The 25,455-nt window shown below is 36.5% G+C and overlaps 1 protein-coding gene across 2 annotated transcripts in view; it reads right to left on the bottom strand.

Moving 5' to 3' along the window:
- The window catches only part of ASCC3 (activating signal cointegrator 1 complex subunit 3), a 331,129-nt gene that overhangs the window by 76,279 nt on the left and 229,395 nt on the right, over positions 1 to 25,455 (bottom strand). For both annotated transcript variants that reach the window (XM_061131702.1, XM_061131703.1), the window contains exons 30-34: positions 23,877 to 24,019; positions 5,945 to 6,082; positions 5,736 to 5,856; positions 4,448 to 4,580; positions 583 to 708 (exon numbers count right to left, since the gene is read on the bottom strand). In XM_061131702.1, coding sequence (XP_060987685.1) covers positions 583 to 708; positions 4,448 to 4,580; positions 5,736 to 5,856; positions 5,945 to 6,082; positions 23,877 to 24,019 — 661 coding nt within the window. The remainder of the gene's footprint in view (positions 1 to 582; positions 709 to 4,447; positions 4,581 to 5,735; positions 5,857 to 5,944; positions 6,083 to 23,876; positions 24,020 to 25,455) is intronic.

Below are 25,455 nucleotides of genomic sequence, written 5' to 3'. Positions count from 1 at the left end.
AATCAAAGTTCTTACATTGGTGCCGAAGCCCTCATGAGACTAATGAGACCACTGACCACCCACCCACAATCCCTAAGCTCATCCCTACTACTCTCCACAGCCCCCTCCTTATTCCACTTTAGCTGTATCTTCTTCTTGCTGCACCTTCATCACACCAGACAAGCCAGTCTTAGAACCTCTCCTGTCCCCCTGGCCTGAAATGCTGTCCACTAGATATTTATGTGGTCAACCTTCTCACCTCTTTCAAGTCTTTGTTCAAATGTCTCCACTTATCCTACGTCTACTAAGTAAACCATATCTACTTTCCATTCCCAAAACAATATATTTAATTTCTGATCAAGAAAGTGAGATTTGAGCAAAATTTTTAGATATGATTAATTCAGTTTTAGGCATGTTGAATTTGAAATGATAGTAGGAAGTCCATGTGGCAACATTCAGAAGGTTGGTGGAGAAATGAGACTCTACTTGATGGAGAGCAGATGGAGTGAAATATTTTGGGTCTTCCACAGACAGGTGATATTTTAAATACAAAAAAGATCTTTAGAGAAGAACGATAAAGATAAATAATAGTCCTGTGCTTACCTGGGGTTCATGATAAGACGGCGGAAAAAGTAAGTCCAGGTAATATAATCCATTGCATCTTGCTTAGATGTTATTGTACCACCAGCAATCTCTGCATTTAAATGGTCAGACAGCACTCCTAATAAACTACAGAGTGAATAAGACATGGGAAACATACATGAAAATTAAATGAAAAACACTTGAACACATAGTCAAGACTCAAATTTGATGTCCCAAGATATAGGACAAATGTGTTTCCTGTAATTTATATACTTTGTATATAACTTGGGCCAAATGAATTGCTAGGTGCAAATAAACACAGGCTGATAGGAAGGGAGCTAGTAACTTTTACAAGAAGATGAGAGCCAACATAAGAGTGGACAAGAGATGACAGGCCTTGGACAGCAGAATTTTCTTATAGGGCATTTGGAGTAAGTACAGAATAATACTGAGGCAGATGATAGAAGAGTTGGTAGGAAGTGGGGGATAGTTATGTTGGAGCAAGGATATTCCCTTCATTAATTCAGTGAATATTAAGTTCAGTCATATAAGATGAATGTACGAGGTGTTGTAGAATACAGCGATGATCAGATGCATTGAAATATTGGCACAACAAAATGGTCATTTCATTTTCTTACATAAAATACAAAAAAGGGAAGCAATGTCCAATAAAGGATAAAAACATGTAAATAATGATACATGGAACAAACAGTATGTATTATTAAAAACAGCTTCCGCAAAGGATGTTTTTAAGGATATGAGGAAAAGGCCATAATAAACTGAATGAAAAAAAGTTGCTATATTCCTCTCTAGTCATCAGTGGCAGAGTGTAAATCTGTATAGCTAATTTGGAGGGCAATTTGGCAATATCTATGTGAACAATCACTATGACCCAGCAATTTTACTTTTTCATTATCACCTGTTAGGGAAACATTCAAAAGTTAGGATAGGGAAGCAAAACCGTTCACTGCAGCAATATATGTAAGAGAGAAAACTAGAAACTCTGAATGCCCATTTATAGAGAAGTTAATATATAACTTCTGTATATATATTTTGTAGAAGATAAAATATTACATCAAACTTGCACATTTAAATTTCTAATCAATTTTTTACTGAAGTATATATAGAAAAAACTTACATAAACTACATACGTACAACTCAAGTAATATTCACAATGTGAACACATCTGTGTAACCAATGCCAACATCAAGCATTCCCACTGCCCCAGAAGTCTTCCTTTTGTGTTTTTTAGTTACTCCTCTTGCTCAAAAAGAATTTTCACTTTTCTTTTCTTTACCTTAATGTACTGGCTTAGGTCTCTAACACGGTGCTTAATTACTGGCACTGGTGAAAGCAACATCCCTGTATAATTTTCTGTCTCAAAGAGAAAGCCTTTAATATTGAATCCTTGATCATGGTATCTGAGGTAGATTTTTAGCAGATACTCTATGAGATTAAGAACATTTCCCTATATATTTGCTGGCTAACAGTTTTTATTATGAACGGTGTGGAATTTCATCAAACACTTTTTAAAATATCTGAGATAATCATATATTTTTCTCATGTTTTTCCTGCTAATACAGTGAATTATATTCATGTATTTTCAAGTAATTAGCCTTTGCACTTATATTGTAATTAGCTGTAATATGTTATCTTTCTATACATTACTAGATTTGATTTGAAGTTTTATATAGGATTTCTACATCTATATTCATGAGAGACACAGCTCTGTTACTTCCCCTTCTGGTAAATTTATCAGGTTTTGGCATTAAGGTTATTCTAATCTCATAAAATAAGTTGACAGATATTCCTATCTTTTCTACTATTATAGAGTAGAAAAGAGTTCATGTTCAATTTCTTCCTTAAATGCTGTAAAGAATTCACTAGTGAAATGTCTGGATCAGAGAATTTCTTTGTGGAATAGTTTTAAATTTCAGATATAATTGCTTTGATAGACTATTTAAATTTTCTATTTCTTTTTGTGTCAGTTTTAGTAAGGTTTTTTAAAAAAGAATTTCACCACTTGATATAAAGTTTAAAATATGCATAGATTTTTTCATATTTTATTATTTAAAAATTTTTTATATCTTTTGATTCCTGATACTGTGTTGTTCCTTCTCTCTTTCTTCTTGACCAGACTAAAGGTTTATCAATGTTATTGATAAACTTTTGGCTTTGCTGATATTTTTTTCTAATGAATGTTTGGTTTTAATTCACTAATTCTTTCTCATCTTTCTATCTTCTCTTTTGAGTTCAATTTGCTAACTTTTTTTTCAAATTATTGAGATGGATATTCAGATAATTAATTTTCCCTCTTTCTTTTAAAATATATATTTATGGTCATAAATTTTCTCTTAGCACAGTATAAGCTATCTCCCACATATTAAATGTTTTCATATTTTCCAAATTAAAAAAGTGAACATTAGTAGAAATTCTAACACAGTAAAAAAACCTCTATAACTCTTTACAGTATAAATGAGAAATGTGTTTTATCCTTTGCATTTGGAATATCGTAAATGAAGTTCAGAATATTAAGACAGTGATAAAAAGTAGCAAGTGATATATGTTAAGAATGAAAATGTACAAATTTGACAGAGAAAAGATTATTTTTTGCTGAGAAATGAGCAAAGACTTTGTCAAAGTTGTTGTTCAGTCACTTAGTTATGTCTGACTCTTTGTGATCCCATGGACTGCAACACACCAGGCCTCCCTATCCTTCACCATCTCCCAGAGCTTGATCAAACTCATGTCCATTGAGTCGGTGATGCCATCCAACCATCTGTCATCCTCTTCTCCTCCTGCCTTCAATCTTTCCCAGCAACAGGGTCTTTTGCAGTGAGTCGGCTGTTCACATCACATGGTGAAAGGACTGGAGCTTCAGCTTCAGCATCAGTCCCTTCAATGAATATTCACGACTGATTTCCTTTAGGATTAACTGGTTTGATCTTGCAGTCCAAGTGATTCCCAAGACTCTTCTCCAACACCACAGTTCAAAAGCATTAATTTTTTGGCCCTCAGCCTTCTTTATGGCCCAACTCTCACATCCATACATGACTACTGGAAAAACTATAGCTTTGACTAGATAGACCTTTGTCAGCAAAGTAATGTCTCTGCTTTTAATATGGAATCTAGGTTTGTCATAGCTTTTCTTCCAAGGAGCAAGCGTCTTTTAATTTCATGGCTGCAGTCATCATCTGCAGTGATTTTAGAGCCCAAGAAAATAAAGTCTGTCACTGTTTTCATTGTTTCCCCATCTATTTGTCATGAAGTGATGAGACTGGATGCAATGATCTTAATTTTTTGAATGTTGAATTTTAAGCCAGCTTTTCCACTCAACCTCTTTCACTTTCATCAAGAGGCTCTTTAGTTCCTCTGCTTTCTGCCATCATTAAGATCTTTTTTTGTATAACTCTTCTGTATATTCTTGCCACCTCTTCTCAATATCTTCTGCTTCTGTTAGGTCCACATGGTTTCTGTCCTTTATCACGCCCATCTTTGCATGAAATGTTCTCTTGGTATCTCTAATTTTCCTGAAGCGATCTCTAGTCTTTCCCATTCTATTGTTTTCCTCTATTTCTTTGCATTGTCCACTTTGTCAAAGGGATGATAGCAAATAAGTGGTGGAGACCTCAGATGTGAACCTAAGTGTTCTGGCTCCAGAGTCGACACGACTGAACAAAGTGCTTCACTGCTTTCTTTTAAACAGCTTTGTTTTTTAGTGAAAATTATAATTTAATGTTGCCTTATTGTGATAAATGTATTGTTTCACTTCAAATAATTCTTCTGTACTACAAGTTTTACTGATTTTTACCTGATAAAATGTAAGCACAAAAACATCAACCTGCTAAGACATAACCCATTTAAATTAATTTACAGCAAAATTTACCTTGATTCTACTGGGAAAGGTTCATAAAGAAACTTTTTGTAAAAGTCTTTCTTTATGTCATGAACCAGAATTACAGCTTTGCCTTGGTCATCAAACTGAGGCCTCCCAGCACGCCCCATCATCTGGAGTACATCTATAAAAAAGAGGACAAGCGGTATTTTGTAATGTGGCATGTAGCACAAAAAATATCGATGGATTATGGCATGCTTCTACAATACCAGAAAATAAGAAAGAGAGTATTTTAAGACAAGGGATGAGTGCTATCTCTTATGCCTACTATAGAGTTCTTTAATAATTTAATAACCAATTCACTAAGACAGAAAACTGAGTCCTCAAAAGAGCCTTGCGGTGTATGTAAAAGTAAGAAAGATCAAAGGTTCCTTTAGTTAAATGTTTCAAAAACGATATTTAAGAGTTATAACTACTATAATCAAGTAAGAAAAAAATAAAACACATAGAAAAACTTCTTTAGCAGGGTAATTTGATTATTTTTATCTATGATAATGGATCCGTTTAGGCCTCATCCTCAACTCACCCATTGTATAAAATTTTTCTTTTATACTGCAGGAGTCTTTGACACAAATTATCACTGAGAAATGATATAGGTCTTCTATGCATTAACTGAGTTAAAATATTCATTTGGTATATCACCCTGTTCAAAACTCATTGAAAATATTCTATCAGATTTTAAAATATGTTAATTGACTTGTACAAATTATAGCAACAAATGCTTTGGTTCTAGAAATCCCATGGAAACAATCATGTCTATTGAAGGAGATTTAAAATTAAACATAATATTTAATTATAATTTATGGGGGTTCCCCGGTGGCTCAGATGATAAAGAATCTGCCTGCAATGCAGGAGACCTAGGTTTGATCCCTGGGTAGGGAAGACCCCCTAGAGAAGGGAATGGCTACCCACTCTAGCATTCTTGCCTGGAGAACTCCATGGATGGAAGAGCTTGGTGGGCTACAGTCCATGGGGCAGCAAAGAGTTGGACAGGATTGAACAACACACACACACTGAACGTTACTAACAGCTACTAATTGGTACTAATCTCTTTTTAATTAAAAAAAAATTACTTGTGCTTTTGACATTCATTAACAAATTAGATAAGTAAAAGTAAACAAAATGGCTCAACACTTTGAGTTATATTTTTACTGGAAACAAAAAAATTTTACAATTTGCTCACCATATGTGACCAATTCTCTAAACTTTAATTCATGCAAATTCAAATTATTAAGACTAAAACAGAAGTCTAATATATTTGTAAATTTAAAAATATTACCTGTAATAGGAAAATCCACATATCGTCGTGTTTTTCCATCATAATATTCTGTTCCCTTAATAATTACTAAATGAGCTGGAAAGTTTACACCCCAGGCTAATGTACTTGTAGCAATAAGAACCTAAAAAATAAAAGATAATATCTTACATCTAACTAAAATACAACTTTCGGGTCACTTTTAAATATCTGTTCATGGGAAAAAAAAATACCTGAATTTTACAATTTACAAATAGTTCCTCTACTGTTTTTCGGTCCCTTTCATGCAACCCAGCATGATGCATTCCTATTCCAAAAGCAAGTGTCAGCTTCAGGTTGGAATCTCTTATTGTTCCAATGATATTCTCCATCTGCAAATAAAAACACAATTACAAGTTGTAGGTGCATGAGCTTTACATTTTTCATAAGACTATATTTGGTTAATTTTGTTTTTTTTTAATTCTTACTGGCATAAAAATCTAGGCCGCATCTGCAGTAATGATTAGTTAAATTAGTTGAAAAGAATATCTGCTTAGTGAGAATGTATAGCCTACATTAATTAAAATTTAAATGCTATCAATCCTATTTTTATGTATCAAGGAAAAAAAATCTGTACTCATTACCCCTTAATGAGCCACAACTATTAAAAGCGATGCAATATTGCCTAAGATGTTTGTGTCTGTTTGTCTTGTTATGGAAAAGACTTCTATTTTTTGGCTCAGTAATAAAAATTTAGGAAGGACAAAAAATTAATGGAAAAAATCAGTTATAATCTTACCAAAGAGTAAGCATTCAAATTTAGACTTTCTCACTGAACTTAGTGACCTGGTGGCAAGTTATATACCCTCTCTAAGCCTCAGCTTCCTCATTTAAAAAACCAGCCTGGTATATACTTTTACTTACTTCTCATGTTTTTGATCAACAGTTCAGTTAAATACTTTTCATATTTACTGTTTCATTTTTAATAAATTATCATAAACTTTTATGTATAATACTAAGTTTACAATTTATCAATTTATTTATTTTTTTACTTTATGGACTTAAAATTTAAATTGGCCTTATGTTTTCTTGCTTAGAAAACTGCCTCATCTTGAGATCAAATACATATGCACCTACTATTCCTTTAACTTCTGTTATAGTTTTATTTTCACATTTAAATATTAACTTGTTACTATTTTGTAATAAAAAGTATGGTAGAAATCTAACTTTAATTTTTCTAAATAGTCCATCAATTATTCTAGCAATATTAAGTAATTCTTATTTATTTTATTTGGTTAAGTAACTCTTTACCTTATTTATTTTAAATGCTAATTTGATTGTATTCAGAATTCTCATACATTCCATGTTTTGCATTGTAAAACAGATTGCATTTCCAGCCTCAGTTTAGCTCACTGAATTTTATATGTACAAATAGTTTCTGAAACTCATATTTTATAAATACTCTCAGAATATAGTGATAGAAATCACTTTCCACTTTCTACATGGAAAATAGTTAATGCAACACAGATTTTATGCAAAGGGAACAAATCCTTTTTTCTTACGAAACTCACTAGTTTTTCTGTGTGGGAAAAAGTTGTTTTATACCAATTATCCAAAAAAAAAGAAAAGAAAAGAAAAGAAAAGAAAGATGAAGTTTCGCTTTATGATAATTATCAATGTATAAGAAGTAGTGCATAGACTAGGTAACATTTTATTAACATAAACATCAGAAATGTCATTTATCCACTTTCCTGAATTGAATGCAATGTATAACAATTTGTTCTGTTTCACATTCACAGTATAGTCACCTGGTATTCTTGTGTTATTTTCTTTATAAACTGTTTGCAAGAATATGGAAATGTGTTAGCATAAAGACTGACTACAAATGTATGCTATAAAGAAAGATGCTGTCCCGTCTCACAAATTATGTTAGCCATTCTCAAGTGACAGCCTATTATCCCTTTTTTGTTCAATAGTTCACTGCATAAAATAGCTTCAATTTATGCTATCAAGAATTAATTTGCTGATATTCGAGCCTGATAATTAGTTTTGGGATTTTTCAGTTTCACTTCTTAAATATCACTGTATATTTATAACTTGTATATATAATTTGCAGTGTTCCATGGCAATGCCAATCATATTTAAAAAATAACATACAATTTACCATAGGAAAGAGAAGAGTCCTATAGCAGGAGGTTTGGTGAGGCAATAATACCTTGTCCTTCCACATCAGGGAAGCCTAGCTGCTTCTCATTCCTTTGCCCCCACTTTCACATAAATCAATGCATTAAAAAGAACTATTTGCCTATCTGAACTGGTAAAGACCTAAAATCCTCAAGAGGACAATCACAAAAAACAACTTCATTTATTACATGGTTACTATGGATGAATTCTGAGTTATCTGTACATTATAAAAAAGCAAAATTTATAGTAATGTTACTCAACCAATAAGCATAAAATACTACCAGGGGAGCCTGTTTAAATTTGAAAATATAATTTTTGACTAGATTATATGCATCTTTACTGCTATACTTAATTTCATCTTGATCAAAACAACATAATATGAGCAAAATTTTTTAGGAATTTAAATATGATAATATATATAATTTGTTGAGTACTTACTAAGTATCAGGCATTGTGCTTATGACTTTACAAAAATGATAACACTTAATTCCTTACATAAAGTAATATAGCTCTAAAGTAACACTCAATTCATTTATACAACACGTTATGTTTCAAATTTAAAGACTGGGTGATCTTGAATACTATATAGTAGTTTATCTCAATTCTGGTTCCATGAGAGAATTGAGCCTCACAAAAAAATATCTCAATTACTACCATTGTCTTAATTTTTTCAAGGACAGTTAGCATCATTTAGATGCTTACGAGAAAGTTCATTTATTACACTCACTGAACGTCGTAGGACATTAAGGCCTAATTCTTGTTAGAAACACTGCTATAGAATTTTAAAAAGAATAATCATAATTAAAACACCTTGTTAGAGGAAGTTTTAATGCCACAGTTCACTTATGTTCAAGTAACAATTGCTGTAAGGTACAGGTATCTTTCCAATAAACAGTCTCTGAAATATGTCTGACTATATGTTAGTGAAACCAAAAAATGTTTTTCAATATTAAAAATAAAAGGAAAACAGATCTATGCTCCTCTAAGTAGTGCTCTTTTTTTTAGGGTGGTGGGGGAAGAGGCACATATGTAAACTGTTGAACCAATTACTTTAACCTAATAGAAATTTTTTTTTATATTTTAAATTTATTATACTCAAAAAGCTTTTGTAGAAAGATAGGATTCCATTTAAGTAGATACATTACTCTGTGCCTGAAATACATTCCAGTCAGAATATAATTCAGTGAGTTGATGACAATGCTGGCTCCAAAAGAAAGGAGGAGACCAGATTGGACAAGAATGAGCTAACAGATTGTGCAGCCCAGTTCTGTCCCTTTGAGTGTGATATATTGTTTCAAGATGCTAAAAACCCATACTTTCTCAAAGCATATCTGTTGTGCTGGTTTTCCCATTTTCACAGAATCCTCATTATCAGAACTCTGTACTCTTTTCAAAGCACGTCAGACTCGGACCATATGCCACTGAATAATGCTTATCAATTGTATAAAACACTCAATAAAAGATGCACCACAAGAAGAATAATGAAAGTTACAAACACTTTCTTTTTTAAAAAAATAATTAAATACATCACATCTGGCACAGATGTTAAATGAAGTTAAAACATTTCCTCATAATTACTATTATTCTTAAAATACACTTCTTTATGATATACCCTACAGACTAAAGGGGAAAAACAAAAGAAACACTTTAGAACATTCTTTTGATCTACTAATATGAAAAAAATTTTTTAAATAAAATTAATTTAAGGAAGTATGTTTTCAAGCTTTACTGATACACCTCAGAACATATTCTCCTGTGCCTAATCTGAGACCCAAAACAGCCACACCTCAAAGTAATTTACCATACTGTTAATATACAAATGTATTTATAAATGATCAAATATACAATTGTATGAGAAGTAAATATGTAAATGAAATCTAAACAATAAGATCTAAATCTTTGCTATGTCTGCTAAATAAACACAATATTATTTTCAATGTTTGCGTTTAGTCTGATTCTTAATAATAGCAGTATCAAAACTGGGCTATAGAGTGAGATATTACAATTTTTTCTTTATTAACATTTCCAACTTAATTCACTATGCTATTGATTGGAAATCCCAGTATAAGCACTTCATATGGTGGCTGAGATGGTAAAGAATCTGTCTGCGATGCAGGAGACCTGGGTTCAATCCCTGGGTTGGAAAGAGCCCCTGGAGAAGGGAATGGCTACCCACTCCAGCATTCTGGCCTGGAGAATCCCATGGACAGAGGAGCCTGGTGGGCTACAGTCTGTGGAGTTGCAAAGAGAGTCAGACATGACTGAGGGACTAACACTTTCACACCATTAATTTCTGAACATATATTTTATGCTCATCTCAATCTTTGGTGAGTGCAAATTTCAAAACATTCTTGGAGAGCATTTTCATAGATGTCTGCTCTTAAAATGCAGAGAGGGACTTTCTCGGTGGTCCAGTGGTTAAGAATCCGCCTTGCAATGTAGGGGATGTGGGTTTGATTCCTGAGGTCCCACATGCTGCAGAGCAACGTTTCCAACTTAACGAGCCCGCAGGCCGCAACGACTGAGCCTGAGAGCCACAAGTAGAGAGTCCGTGCGCCGCAACAAAAGATCCTGCGTGACCAACAAAGGCCTCACAAGCTGCAACTGAGACCCGGGGCAGCCAGATAAATTAGTAAATAAATAAATATTAAAAAATAACCAAAATACAGAGGAAGCTGATGAAAGGGACATTACAGCATTGTAATCTTAAGCAGCATAATTTTAAGCAAACAAATACTATATTAATATGAATTAAATCTGTGAAGGGTCACAAGTAAAAGATTATGAATATATGATCAAATTTTACCACAGAGCTTTCAGCAAAAAGAATATCTGTTTTAAAAAGTGCTATTCAATGCAATGACATTTACTGAACATTTAACTCTGTTCTAGGTCTGTCCTATGCACATTAAATGTACTAATACATTTAATCCTCACAAGAATCCTGTTGGGATAGGATTACTATCGTCCTTTCATAGACTAAAGGATGAGCTCAGAAGTGAAACACCTGACCAAGGTCACCAGCTTGCAGTGGGCAGTCAGTCCTGAACCTAAGAAGCCAGGATCTAGTCCATGCTCTCAACCACAATGCCACCCTCTAACCATCACGTGAATGAGCGATGTTTCAAGTACCTACTTGAAGTAATGACATCATCCACTTGGCTGAGGGCTAGACCTCATTGTTTTAAACAGTATGAAAAAAATAGGTGAGATATGAAATCATGGGTGATGTCCCAGACTCACACAGCTGGGAAACTCTATGCAGATGATTTGCAAATCTATTTCTTTTTTACTGTTGATTTCTTCTCTTATGCTCAAAATGAAGGATACTTACAATTATCTTCTCCTGTAAACTATCACCTCTCATTATTGAAAATGGCACAGTTCTTCTTGGTTGCTTGCATTTGATATTTTAGCTACCATCCCTATCAAAAGACACACACTCCCACTTCAACTTTTCCATCTTCTCTAGACAGCATGTTGTCCATGATTCCATAACTATGCGGGGCATTAAAAAAGCACAACTCTGGGACAGCCACTCTGGTCTGCAGCTCCCACGCTCTGCCCCCTTGCTTTGTGCTATTGGGCAAAGTCACTTAATTCTTTAAAGTTTTTAGTTCGTGCATCTGTAAAACTGGGATAACAGGAGCAATCCTCCCAGAATCCAGGATTAAATGGGATAAGGTAAGCCTTTAGGGAACGATTAAAGCACTTGATAAATATATCAGTTATTACTAAGCATAACAAGAGCTTTACCTCTTTAGTCAATAAGACATATATGATATAAACTAAGACAAAACAAAAAAGAAAAGTCTCCTATCTTGAGGCTGCCCTTAATTACACAAACATTCCATGAGGCCCAACTCAGTTCAAATGTCCAATGCTCAGCAAATCTGTAGATAATGTCTGTTTTGATACTTAACATTTTTAGCCTAATAGTCTTCTGTATTGGATAGTCCTTAAGAGGTCGGAAGCTTGATCAAAATAGAAAGCATGTGGGATGGGACTTTTGTATCATGAACTAAATCTATTTTAATTTGATAAAACAGATCCTTTAAGTTGAAAATAGGGTTACCCTCATAACAGTCAACTTAATTTCTTTTTTTCAAAAATCTCAACATCCATCTTCAAAGCCTGGTGCTAAATTCTTACCTATAGGAACAGGTCAGTATGTATATGTTGAATGAAAAAGCAAAGGGACCAAAGAAAGCCATAGGAAAATGTCAGTAGTAGAAACTCCACCGAACCTGAACTTGTGATGATTTTGTATAAACCTAGAGTTCATCTATGAAGGCTTTACTTGTACTGTAGTTGGATGAGTTACGTTTAGCTTAAAGAGAGAAAAGTTTTCAAGCATCAAAAAATTCCTTCAGTATTAAGCATGTGGTGTGCATGCGTGCTCAAGTTGCTCAGTTGTGTCCGACTCTTTTGCAACCCCATGAACTGTAGCCTTCCATGGAATTCCTCTGTTCATGGAATTTTCCAGGCAAGAATGCTGGAGTGGGTTGCTTTTTCTCCTCCAAGGGATCTTCCCACCCAGGGATCCAACCAACATCTCCGGCATTGCTAAGAGGATTCTTTACCACTGAGCCACCTGGGAACCCCCATTAAACATGTGGAAATAACATCAGTTCTACTTTTCATGGATGTGCTCCTACTGTGTACCTATGCAGTTTTTCATGAATTCACTTTGAAGCATTGTATAAAATTATAATTAGCACATTTCCTTAATAACGCTCAATGTCATCTACATAAGTCATACAGACAATTAATTTGAATTAACAAATTAACAGTATTGTTTAACAATACTATGTTCCAAGGAATTTTTATCTTCCACACTCTGATTTTCATGTTCCCACATCTAGATTCCTTTTATACAGTCAGAAAGCTATTCCCTTTCCTGCTTCATATTATTTCCCCGAATCTACCATCTGGTGGTACCGTAGACCTTAGAATACAACCCAAACATTGTGGCGCAGGACCTTTAGGGCAAAAAATATTGTAGAATTGTGTTTAATTCATTCCTACTTGTAAGGATGTAAGGACTAAAAAAAAAAAAAGGTAGTTCTCTTTGATGTGCTTTTTCTTTTAGCTACCTGGACCTTATTTAACAGTGTGGAGGAAGAAAGCGTTAGCTATGCTGCTAACTGGACAGATAAGTAGAGGAGATGAGGAGGAGAATGTAAGACAGACTGAAGAATAAAGTCTAATCTTCAGCCAGGGTTCTGTTTTCCCATTCCAGATATGCATCTCATCCAAAGTGTGAGTGATGAAATCAGCGCAGTATTCTGAGCTTTCAATCAGGAAACCCACTCAGAAGAAAGGGTGTTCCCTCTGCTCTTTTATCTTGCAGAGCAGGCTGGCAACTATCCAGATCTCAGCACCATTCACCCTGCATGCTGAACTAGACTGCAGAATATTTGGCAGAATCCAACAGACCATATTTGTTAGGTACTAAATTATAACATTAATTAAATTACATAGAAAAGCTTCTAGAAGGAGCTGTATATGTTATTTGCTTCCATTTCCTTCCCCGCCCACCCATTTACTCAGCTCATTCCAAACTGGCTTATGTTCACAACATGTCACTGACCGTACTTGCCAAGTTCATTCAGGACATCCAAGTGCTAACTCCCATGAGTGTTTCTCTGTTCTTATCTCACTCAACTCCCATTAACATCTGATGGGAGTCAAGCACTCCTTCCTTCATGAACCCCTCTTGCCTACAGAGTTCAGGACGCTGTCTTTCCGCATTGGCACCACTTTCTCCGGGTCCTTTGCCAGCTCCTCATTTTCTACCTACGCTCACGATGAGAGTCCCTCAGGCCTGCCTTCCGACTCCACACTCTCTGAGGGTCTCAGGTGCTCACCTGGGTTCGAAGGCTGCTTCTACGCAGACGCTCCCAAGTTCATGTGTCCGTCTCACTCACACTGTGTGTTTCACAGACTTACTGTGTTTAACTGCCTTGAAATCTTCACTTGCAAGTCTTGTTGTGCTGTGTTTAGTCATGTCCAACTCTGTGCAACCCCATGGAGCCTGTCAGGCTCCTCTGTCCATGGGGATTCTCCAGGCAAGAATACTGCAGTAGATTGCCATGCTCTCCTCCAGGGCTGAGAGTCTTAGAGATATAATTTAATATGTCAAAAACACAACTCCCCCCCCCTCCCCCTTTTCTTTCCTTTTGTTTTTAAAGCTCAAATCTGTTTTCTGTCTTCCTCTTTCCATCCTAAATCTGTCTCCTTCTTCCTCTCTATCCTACAGTCTCAGCTCTCCCCATTTCAACACACGATACTATTATTTACTCAGACGTTTAGAGTTAATAACCGGGGCACCATTCTTGATTCTTTTCATTTTTTCAATCACCATTTCTCATCTTTAGACAGTCCTATTGAATCTAATCCCAAATACATCTTTTAATTCCTACTCTTACTACTCTTTAGTGGCCTCGAGGTCACCACCATCATTAATTCCATGCATACGTCCACTTCAAACTATTTTCCACCAAGCAGCAAAGTGAAGTGAAAGTGAAAGTCACTCAGTTGTGTCTGACTCTTTGTGACCCCAGGGACTATACATTCCATAGAATTCTCCAGGCCAGAATACTAGAGTGGGCAACCGTTCCCTTCTCCAGGGGATCTTCCCAACTCAGGGATCGAACCCAGGTCTCCCACATTACAGGCAGGTTCTTTACCAGCTGAGCCACCAAGAAGCCCAAGAGTACTGGAGTGGGTAGCCTATCCCTTCTCCAGCAGATCTTCCTGACCCAGGATTCGAACTGGGGTCTCCTGCATTGCAGGCGGATTCTTTACCAGCATACTTCCACTTCAAACTATTTTCCACTAAAAAGCAAAAGTGATTTTAAAAAGTTTAGCTTAAAACCTTTCAAAGCCTGGGGACACCCCCTCCCTTAGATATCAGTTTAGTTTGCTTCCTCACTTCCTTCAGTTCTTCTCTGTTCAAAAGTGCCTTCATCAGGGAGGCCTCCTCAACTTGCATTAATGTACAGCATTTCAGTACTATCCCTGGCACCCCTATACTCTTTGCTTTGATTATTTTTTCTCCCCACATCAATGATCATAATCTGACATATTTGCTTATTAGCCATCATTCCCACCAGAGTGTTAATCCCACAGGGCAGGAACTTAACCTGCCTGACATAAGAAGGAGCTCAATAAATGTTGGCTTAATACATGAATACATGAGTGTCTTCTCCTAGTACTGAGAATAAAAATCCAAACTCCCAGGCCAGGGGTCAGTGGCCTTGCCTGAGCTGGCTCTGGCTTGTCTCTCAAATATAACTTGCACCCACCTCCTCCTAGCTTATTCTGCTCCCGCTGAACCTGATCTTCTCTCAGCTCCTTTAACATGCTGTCCCTTCACCTGCAAGGCTGTTATCGTCTCTCTTGGCCTAGCCAGCTCGTTTTCATGCTTCGGTGCTCAGCTTAAATGTCATCTCTTTAGAGAAGTCTTCTCTGACCATTCTACTTAATGAAGAACCTCCCATCCCTCTATTCTATTTCATTTCTTACTGCCTTCTTCCATAGCAATTTTCATAACTGACATCAACTATCTATTTAATCATGTATATATTTTTAAACTTCTATTTTCTTCACTTAAGCTTTTTGAGATTTGGGATCAATAAGGCTAACACATGTGCCTGGTAAGCTGTAGACATCCAATAAATAGACGTTAAATAAATGAATACTTCACTAATTCTGTTAAGAGCTACCTATTGACTTAGTGAGAGGATTATTTAATGGATATTTTTGAGAGGGGAGAGAAAGAATTCCTAATTAAAATGTCAGGTAAACTTGCAACCGAAGCTGCTGATCATGAACTGGATGTTGTCTGAATCATACAGCCGTATAAGCACTCATCATTAGTAGAAATAAAAGGACCCAATGGAAAAATATTACAAAATGTGATCCATGAACCTTCCATGTGTGTGCCTATCCCTAGCATACCATTTCTACTTCAGTCCACCCACGTAGGCCCCATGGGGCACTTTTTATGTGCAACTGACTGAGGGAAGAAAAATTCCAAATGGCTTTGAAAAAGATGGTAGCACTATAAGAAGTACACTGACATGGTATTACGGTCACCTCATGAATGACTCTAAGGAAAGAAGTAAAAGTTGAGTGTAATGTACTGCCCTGTCACTTTACTGCAAATGGAGATGAAGCGAACTGATGATCCACTCTTTACTCTGCAGTTACTGATTCGTCAAACGGCCAGGAGTTTGGCAAGAGTGCTACCAGAGAACAAGCGACAAGAAAGCAGTTCTATGTGATGAACTTTTAAAACAGTCCGAGAATAAGCAGCTACCTATATCCCATGGAGATGTTTACCAAAAAGTTAACAGCAGTGTGGAAAACTGTTAACCATCCAGTGGGCATCTGAGGGCACCCAACAGCCTCTGTCCCAGGCCCTAGGTCTTGTGCAACGGGTTCATGTACTAAGCTGCTCCATCGTGGGAGAGATGAACTCTGCCTGAGCTAAACACAGGCTTCCATCTCCTCGGGCAGACAGACCCACTGCTGGGGCTGCTCGGCGCCTAATATGCGAGTGACGCAAAAAAGCCTGGGCCCCTTGTAAGTACTTTCCCCGTGGGAACAGATAGCTACCTGAAATTATACTGGACCCTTTCAAGCACAGAGCAGACATCTACTTGAGATGATGTCTAGGATGGACACTATAGATTTTGATTCTCCTGTGCTGCCCATATGTCCTGTCAGTGCCTTGAATGGTAGGATAATTGAATAAGGCTTCAGTTAGGATAGAATAACTGAATGCCTTCTACGTCATCATGATCTCCTGATGATAATGCTTCTGACTGAGGAACTCACGTGATAGAGAAAGATTAAGACAAAGGCTGCCAGGAGATCCACTTTTCTTACTATGTCTCTCACTACCCAGAAAGAGCTGGCTTTATAGATTAATGACTCAGAGTGGCAGCTGAGAGACATCACTTCAGTGAGGCTGGCGTGCTATTTCGTAGGATGAGGTGTATGCTCTGAACTAAGTAATCATTAAATGACACTGCTTCTCTCACTGCCGGAATACACAGATCCAGGAACCAAACAGTCAAAGTGTGCTGTTGTTTGCAAACAGAGCTGATAAACAACCTGGGAGTTTTTTGTTTCCTTTCCCCATACCTCTAGCTATTCTCATTTATAGACTTAATGTCCAAGGGATGTAACAACTTATGTGGAAGCTGAAAGAGCCACAGGGCTATGTGAGCAAGCAAAATGTGGTCCTGGTATAGTCTAGGTAACTGACCCTGATGAAAACATGGGGCTATTGCTATACCACAAGGGGAGGGCAAATTCTGAATGGACCTCACAGAAATCTTCTCACATTTGGAAAATAAATCAAAGCTTTTTTTTTTTTTTTTTTTTAAAAAAACCCTTTATATTAAACATATATGAACAGTCAACTTCCAATGTTTCAGGAATGTGGGTTTTGGTAACTCCATTAACAGAGAATCTGAATTAGCTTAGGGGCTGGTTGAAGAAGACATGTATAGGTGATGGGTATTAGAGAAAATAAATCACAGATATCTCTCTGATCAGTTGCATACGGTGGCCTCTACCCTTGCTGTCTCATGTACACGCTAACATATTTTAACTAACAATATGTTACATGTTTAACTAATCTCATGATTCTGTCCCCATCCTTCACTGTTAAATATAGCATGAGTTTACTGTGGGTAACTTCATAATTTAGTACACTGAACAGAGAACATTTAGAGAGAATTGCCAAAGAACCAGAGGGTGACTGGATAACCAAGAGATCTAGGATTAATGGAGCTAATGATAAAATTTAAAGTTGCCTCCCTTGGGGAGGCGTGAGTGGATTTTGGTTATATGAGGGAGAGCTGCATTGTTAGGAGGAATTCTTATTTATTTAAAGTGAAGGTCTGGAGAGAACGTGCATGAATGCGTCTGGGCAGCAGAAGGGCTGTGCTGAACCTTCACTGTCTATAGACAGCCAGTGCCTGAACCTCTCTCAATACAAGCCAAAGAGGAAAAGATATTCCTTACTCCTGCTGCATGCTAGATACTGAAGTTTAGGCACTTAGATGTTTCTGTCTTGGACTTGAAGCTTGAGTTCAACTCAGTTCAGTTGCTCAGTGGTGTCCAACTCTTTGCGACCCCAGGGACTGCAGCACACCAGGCTTCTTTGTCCATCACCAACTCCCAGAGCTTGCTCAAACTCATGTCCATTAAGTCGGTGATGCCATCCAACCATCTCATCCTCTGTTGTCCCCTTCTCCTCCTGCCTTCAATCATTCCCACCATCAGGGTCTTTTCAAATGAGTCAGTTCTTTGCATCAGGGGGCCAAAGTATTGGAGTTTCAGCTTCAGCATCAGTCCTTCCAATGAATATTTAGGACTGATTTCCTTTAGGATTAACTGGCTTGATCTCCTTGTAGTCCCAGGGACTCCCAAGAGTCTTCTCCAACACCACAGTTTGAAAGCATCAATTCTTTGGCACTCAGCTTTCTCTATGGTCCAATTCTCTCATCCATATATGATTATTGGAAAAACCATGGCTTTGACTAGATGGACGGTTGTTGGCAAAGTAATGTCTCTGCTTTTTAATATGCTGTCTAGGTTGGTCATAGCTTTTCTTCCAAGGAGTAAGCGACTTTTAATTTCATGGCTTCAGTCACCATCTGCAGTGATTTTGGAGCCCAGGAAAATAAAGTCTGTCACTATTTCCATTGTTTCCCCATCTATTTGCCATGAAGTGATGGGAATGGATGCCATGATCTTTGTTTTTTGAATGCTGAGTTTTAAGCCACCTTTTTCACTCTCCTCTTTTACTTTCATCAAGCAGCTCTTTAGTTCCTTTTTGCTTTCTGCCATAAGGGTGGTGTCATCTGCATATCTGAGGTTATTGATATTTCTCCCTGCAATCTTGTTTCTAGCTTGTGCTTCATCCAGTTTGGCATTTCACATGATATATTCTGCATATAAGTTAAATAAGCAGGGTGACAATATACAGCCTTGACATACTCCTTTCCCAATTTGGAACCAGTCTGTTGTTCCATGTCCAGTTCTAACTGTTGCTTCCTGACCTGCATACAGATTTCTCAGGAGGCAGGTAAGGTGGTCTGGTATTCCCATTTCTTTAAGAATTTTTCACAGTTTGTGGTGATACACACAGTCAAAGGCTTTGGCGTAGTCAATGAAACAGAAGTAAATGTTTTTCTGGAATTCTCTTGCTTTTTTGATGATCCAACAGATGTTGGCAATTTGACCTTAGGTTTCTCTGCCTTTTCTAAATCCAGCTTGAACATCTGGAAGTTCACGGTTCACATACTGCTGAAGCTTAGCTTAGAGAATTCTGAGAATTACGTTGCTAGCATGTGGGATGAGTGCAATTGTGCGGTAGTTTGAGCGTTCTCTGGCATTGCCCTTCTTTGGGGTTGGAATGAAAACTGACCTTTTCCAGTCCTGTGGCCTTGCTGAGTTTTTAAATTTGCTGGCATCCTGTGTGCAGCACTTTAATAGCATTATCTTTTAGGATTTGAAATAGCTCAGCTGGAATTCCACTAGTTTTGTTCACAGTGATGATTCCTAAGGCCCACTTGACTTCGCACTCCAGGATGTCTGGTGCGAGGTGAATGATCACACCATCATGGTTATCTGGGTCATGAAGATCTGTTTTGTATAGTTCTGTGTATTCTTGTCACCTCTTCTTAATAGCTCTGGTTCTGTTAGGTCCACACCGTTTCTGTCCTTTATTGTACCCATCTTTGCATGAAATGTTCCCTTGGTATCTCTAATTTTCTCTAGTCTTTCTCATTCTATTGTTTTCCTCTATTTCTTTGCACTGATCACTTAAGAAAGCTTTCTTATCTCTCCTTGCTACTCTTTGGAACTTTGCATTCAGATGGATATATCTTTTCTTTTCTCCTTTGCCTTTCTCTTCTTTTCTCAGCTATTTGTATGTCCTCATCAGATAACCATTTTGCCTTTTTGTATTTCTTTTTCTTGGGGATGGTTTTGATCACGGCCTCCTGTACAATGTTATGAACCTCCATCCATAGTTCTTCAGGCACTTTATCAGATCTAATCCCTTGAATCTATTTGTCACTTTCTGTTGTACAATCATAAGGGATTTGGTTTAGGTCATACCTGAATGGTCTGGAGGTTTTCCCTACTTTCTTCAATTTAAATCTGAATTTTGCAATAAGCTTGAGAGAGTGATGCAAGACCCAACCATTTGGGGTTAATGGTGGAAGTGGTGGCTATCCAACTGAGAAATCCAAGATGTATAGCAGCACATGCCCGCCCACCTTTGGAATCACTGCAGGAGGCTTCATAATGGTAAATATGAAAGAACATTACTATTATTACAGAATGAGTTTTCTCATTCTGCAGTATGATTTTACATCAGTGATATTTTCTAATACTTTACTTTGAGGCTTTACTGGGTTAAGAATCTAGTTGGATAATTTCTTTTGTCTTTGCTGAGAATCAAAATAGTACACATATATTCTTCCGTGGTCACCTTCTCTTTCTCCATCTTCTTCAGATTTGCCCTAGCTTTCTTTCCTCTCTCCCCTGAATCCATCCCCTCCCACCTCCACATCTAGGGACACTTCCTGACTTCACACCATTCAACTGAAGAACTATTTTGATGCTCCTGTCTTCCACAGGGTCTCCCTACTCTAGAGCTGCCAGGATAACTGCCCCCATGCTTACCCTGCCTCCTTTGAATGCTCAAGTAGTCAACACTAGAGTCCTACCCAGAGTACTCATGACCCACCACAGAACACCAACCTGACACTAAGGGGCGGCAACGGGAGTAGTCACCAAATGTCTAGGCCAGGATATCATGGAGAGTAACCCTTACAGAAATTAGAGTCTTGAAAAGTCCTAATTTATTTAGAGGATTCAACAATGTAAGTAGGTTTTAGTATAATCAGATGAATTTGCATAATAATCAGTTGTAAACCCTCAGAGAATTTGACTTTAAAGGTGATGGCTTTCAGTGGCCGGAATAAAAACAAAGCTTGGGTTGTCTTATTCTTGAGATGGGCTTAGTGAAACATTATGTCCAGAAATGACATAATTTCCAACTGGCCTATTTTAGCAATGAAATATATGAAAAAGCAAAAACCATGTAAGTAATTTCTGTACTTTCTAATGAGCCTTGGTGATCGATTTTTTGCTGATTAAAAAAACAAAACAAAACAGGGAAGTAGTTTCATACAATGGTGAGCAGTCCAGAGTTGCTAAGGTCTCACACCTTTAAATGAAAAATAAAGAATAGTAGAGTTGAACTGCAGCTGGGGGGAGCACACGAGGTTCACGTTTGAGGTTCGTGCGAGTCACACATGTGCTAAAGGCATAGTTCTTATATAAATATGCTTTGAGCACACATCCTCAAATGTAAATAGGTACCTTATACCCTGACTTCAAAGGAAAGTCTCCATTGGGAACACTGCTAGCGATAAGACACAAGAGGAAAAAAAACAAAACCCAAAAGAAAATAAGGCTAGACAGATGCTGTATATAAACTAAACTGTATACAGGTATATATTTCATACATCTATTTTTCAGCATTTCCTTTAAGTCAAGATAATGTTTAAATACAACAGGGTCATTATTTGGGCATAATAAGTAAATAACACCGGATATGGAACTTTTGACAAAATTATTTTGATTCTAAATTATCTTGAATTATATACCTTGTATACGCCTACAAACTGCATTAAAGGAGTAATGATGACACTTGAAGGATAAATGATAGCTTTCGCCCTACTTCATGGGTCATGTGATAGCTTTTACATGAAGTTAATTTTGGGCTCTGCTACTTATTAGAGATTAATAAGGTCATCTGTGGTCCTACATAAGAACATCTTGAAATATTAACCGTTGCTAGTTAACCAACGTTAACCTATGACTGTAATACGCACAGTGCCATCCAGCCCTACACGCGCTGTGACATGGACGGGGAGGGATAGGTGACCGCTGAGGCCGGCTCTGGCAGGCTAGGAGCGCTGTGTTCACTGCTCCTCAGGCTACATGAGATGCAAAAGGGGAGACGTGCAGGGGGAAGAAAGACGACGCAACAGTTGTGTCACTGATTTCACCTACTCTTTTTCAATCATAACTCCAGCTAGGAACATATTTTAAAAAACCAGAAAAGTGTAAGAAAGAAAAAATCACCATCTCTCAATCTATGGCAGGAGACAGGAGGAATACCTACATTTAGAAGTATTGGAAGGAACCACAAAGAATCACATTAACAGACTGTTTCACATAAAATGCAAACACTGCCATTTGAAAAAACTAAAGGACACTCAGTGAACTACCAAAATTTACTAATAAAGCAGATGAAAGGTTAATACATGTATATATAACTAACACATACATATGGAAAAAAGTAACATACTTCATGAGTGACATGCTTCATACCAGGCATACCTCATTTTATTGTGCTTTGCAAATAATGTGGCTTTATCTTTTCTTTACAAATGGAAGGTCTATGGCAATTTCATGTTGAACAAGTCTATCAACACCATTTTTCCAACATTTGCTCACTTCATGTCTCTGTGTCAAATTTTGGCAATTCCCTCAATATTTCAAACTTTTTCATCATTGTTTGTTATGTTTATCTGTGATCAGTGATCTTTGATATTACTATTATGATTACTATTACTATATTACTATTACTTATGGAAGGCTCAGATGATGTCAGTGAATTTTTTTTAGCAATACAGTCTTTTTATAATAGATTAAGTTATGTACTTTTTTAAAGACATAATGCTATTGCATACTTAAATGATTATAGTATAGTGTAAATGTAACTTTCATTAAGCACTAGAAAAGCAAAAATTTTGTGTGATTAGCTTTACTGCAATGTTTGCTTTATTGCAGTAGTCTGGAACACAATCCACAATATCTCTAAGGTATGCCTGTTTAAAATTTTAGGGGTGTATGCATGTGTATATGGTATTTCAATTTGGTAAGGCTCCCACACAAATCTATTTGAAAAATGCTGTACTGCAACAGATAAAAGCTCAGAGGAATGAAGGGACAAAAGAGAATAAAATTAAATATATGGAAAAAAATGTTCAACCACAAAAAAATTAAGGCATACATTAAAACACTACAACAAGAAACATTTTATCTATAACAATAAATTACAACAAGTGAGCATGTAGTGAGACTGTTACTCTCATACACTGCTGACAATTCATACACCAATAAGGATAATCAAAATTGGTACAGCCCTTTTGGAAAGTAATTATCAGTGTGTATGAAAAATTATTAAAAATGGCTACATTATTTGAACCATTAATTTTAAATTTATAAGTTTGTACTCAGGAAATAACTCTAAATAAAGAAAAACCTATAGTAATAAAGATGAATGATTATTTAATTATAGAAGAAAAATACAATAGAATAGTCATATAATAGAATTATGCAGATATGAAAACATTTTAGTGATGCTTATTACTTAAAGAACAATAACAGGCTTTTCATTTTTACAGACTTATCAGTGTTTTCTAAATTTTTGAAGATGGTCAAATTATACAGTTGATACAAAGTTAATTTTGCAGAATTGATTATGAATTTCAACAGCAGTGAATACTCAAATATTATGGAAAAACTATATACATAGGTGATGAAGTTAAAGGGAGAAATACAGTAATAAATGGACAGCCTGGGGAGCTCAGTGGTAAAGAATCCACCTGCCAATGCAGGAGACGTGGATTCAACTCCTGATCCAGGAAGATCCCCTGGAGAAGGAAATGGCAACCCACTCTAGTATTCTTGCCTGGGAAATCCAGTGGACAGAGGATTCTGGTGGGCTACAGTCCACGGGGTTGCAAAGAGTTGGACATGACTTAGGACTAACCAACAGCAACGGTAATAAATAGATTAAAACTAAACATAGTTATATATGTAATTCCTATCATACTACAATACACACTAATTTGACAGGTATAAGAAGTAGAATTAAAATATGTTGCTTACTTCTCTTTCATCCATATTCAACCACTGCTTTGGATCTTCTTCAGTAGCTAGAAAGGCTATCAATTCCAAAGCAGTAAGACGAGTTTGACGTCTTGATGAGACAAATATCAAAACAGGCTTGGCTGGAGAATGGCTTCTAATTGCTGTTGAAAAATTGTAGAAAATAAGATAGTAAGCCACTTAAACCAGAATCTGAATTTCATTAGGATGTCAAATAAATGCATGAAAACTAAGGATGTAAATGATTTAATTGAATTCTTAATTTGGTCATGAAATTTAGCATTATCTGAGCTACTACCTGGTTCTGACATTATACCGGATAAATGATAGGAAAGGAAAGGTAGCTGTCTCTACTTAGGAGAAATTTCTGCCCAAGACAGGGAAGACTGAATTGTCTTGACTCCTGGTTCCGTTCTGACCTACCAAGGGAGGAGACTTAAAAGCTGAGACTCTCCATAAACAACTGTATATGGATACAACTGTGATGGATACTAAATCTTAGGTTGGGTTTTCTATTTTTGAGTTGTGTTTCTGCTTGCCTAAGCAATGATATTGCAGAGTGAGTTGGTCCTGGGGTCTGGAGAGAGAATCAAGATCTGAGGCAGGGGTGGGGGGGCGGGGTTGGGGGTTGGGTGGGGTTGAAGGAAAGCCACAAAAAATTCCTTTTATTTTTGTCCTGTTACCAGTACTACTGGTAACTGGTATCTACTGTTACCAGTAGATAGAAAAATTAAGTGAGTTTGTATCAATAAATTAATCAGATATGTCAGAAAAATGTTTTCCCCCAAATGTAAGCATAAGGTTTCAAGTGGGAAGATAAGAGAAAGCAGAAGGGAGCTGAAGAAAATAACATGCTTGAATCCATGTCTGAGTGATGGCACATAGGGAGCAGACACACAGAAGATGATAGTTTGAAAACTGGGTAATAAGCCTGAAAAAATATTACTTAAAGAGCCACACAAATCATTTGACTTAACTGGAGTTGAAGTTTCTTTGCTATGCATAGGTTCCGAAACACTGATAAGATGGCACAAAGAGGATTTATATTTATGTGTCATAGGTCTCTTAAAACAGTCAGAGGTATTAGGAATTTTTAGACTAAAAAGTACAACTTCCTTGTAGTTTCTTGTTTGAAATGTGAGCTGCAGAATTTCTTTTTATGGGCTAAAAGAACAAGGTTCATAAATGGAAATGTTGACATGACCTTGGCTATATTTATACCTAAGAGTGAGAAATAAAGCTACCACAAAATCATAAATGCAAACTCAAAGAAATATAGTGATATACTACAGGTCTCTTTATAAAGAGTTTACAAGGATAGCTGCTGTACTTATGCAATATTTAGAGAAGTGTAGGTATAGTTAATTTACTATTGATTTACATAATATAAAATGCTTCATTTCAATCACTGGTTTGGAATCAGTCATTCCTTAAATGGAACCAATCTATCAAACATACTATGAAAAATTAACACATTCACAGTTGATCAGAATTTATAGAATGCAAATGGTAACGCTTTGATAAATCATATTAGAGACACATTTAAAATACACATATTAGTACAATATTGGTATCATTG

The sequence above is a fragment of the Dama dama genome, chromosome 28 (assembly GCF_033118175.1).
Source record: "Dama dama isolate Ldn47 chromosome 28, ASM3311817v1, whole genome shotgun sequence".
Taxonomy (NCBI): domain Eukaryota; kingdom Metazoa; phylum Chordata; class Mammalia; order Artiodactyla; family Cervidae; genus Dama; species Dama dama.
This window is presented reverse-complemented; position numbering and strand designations above follow the sequence as displayed.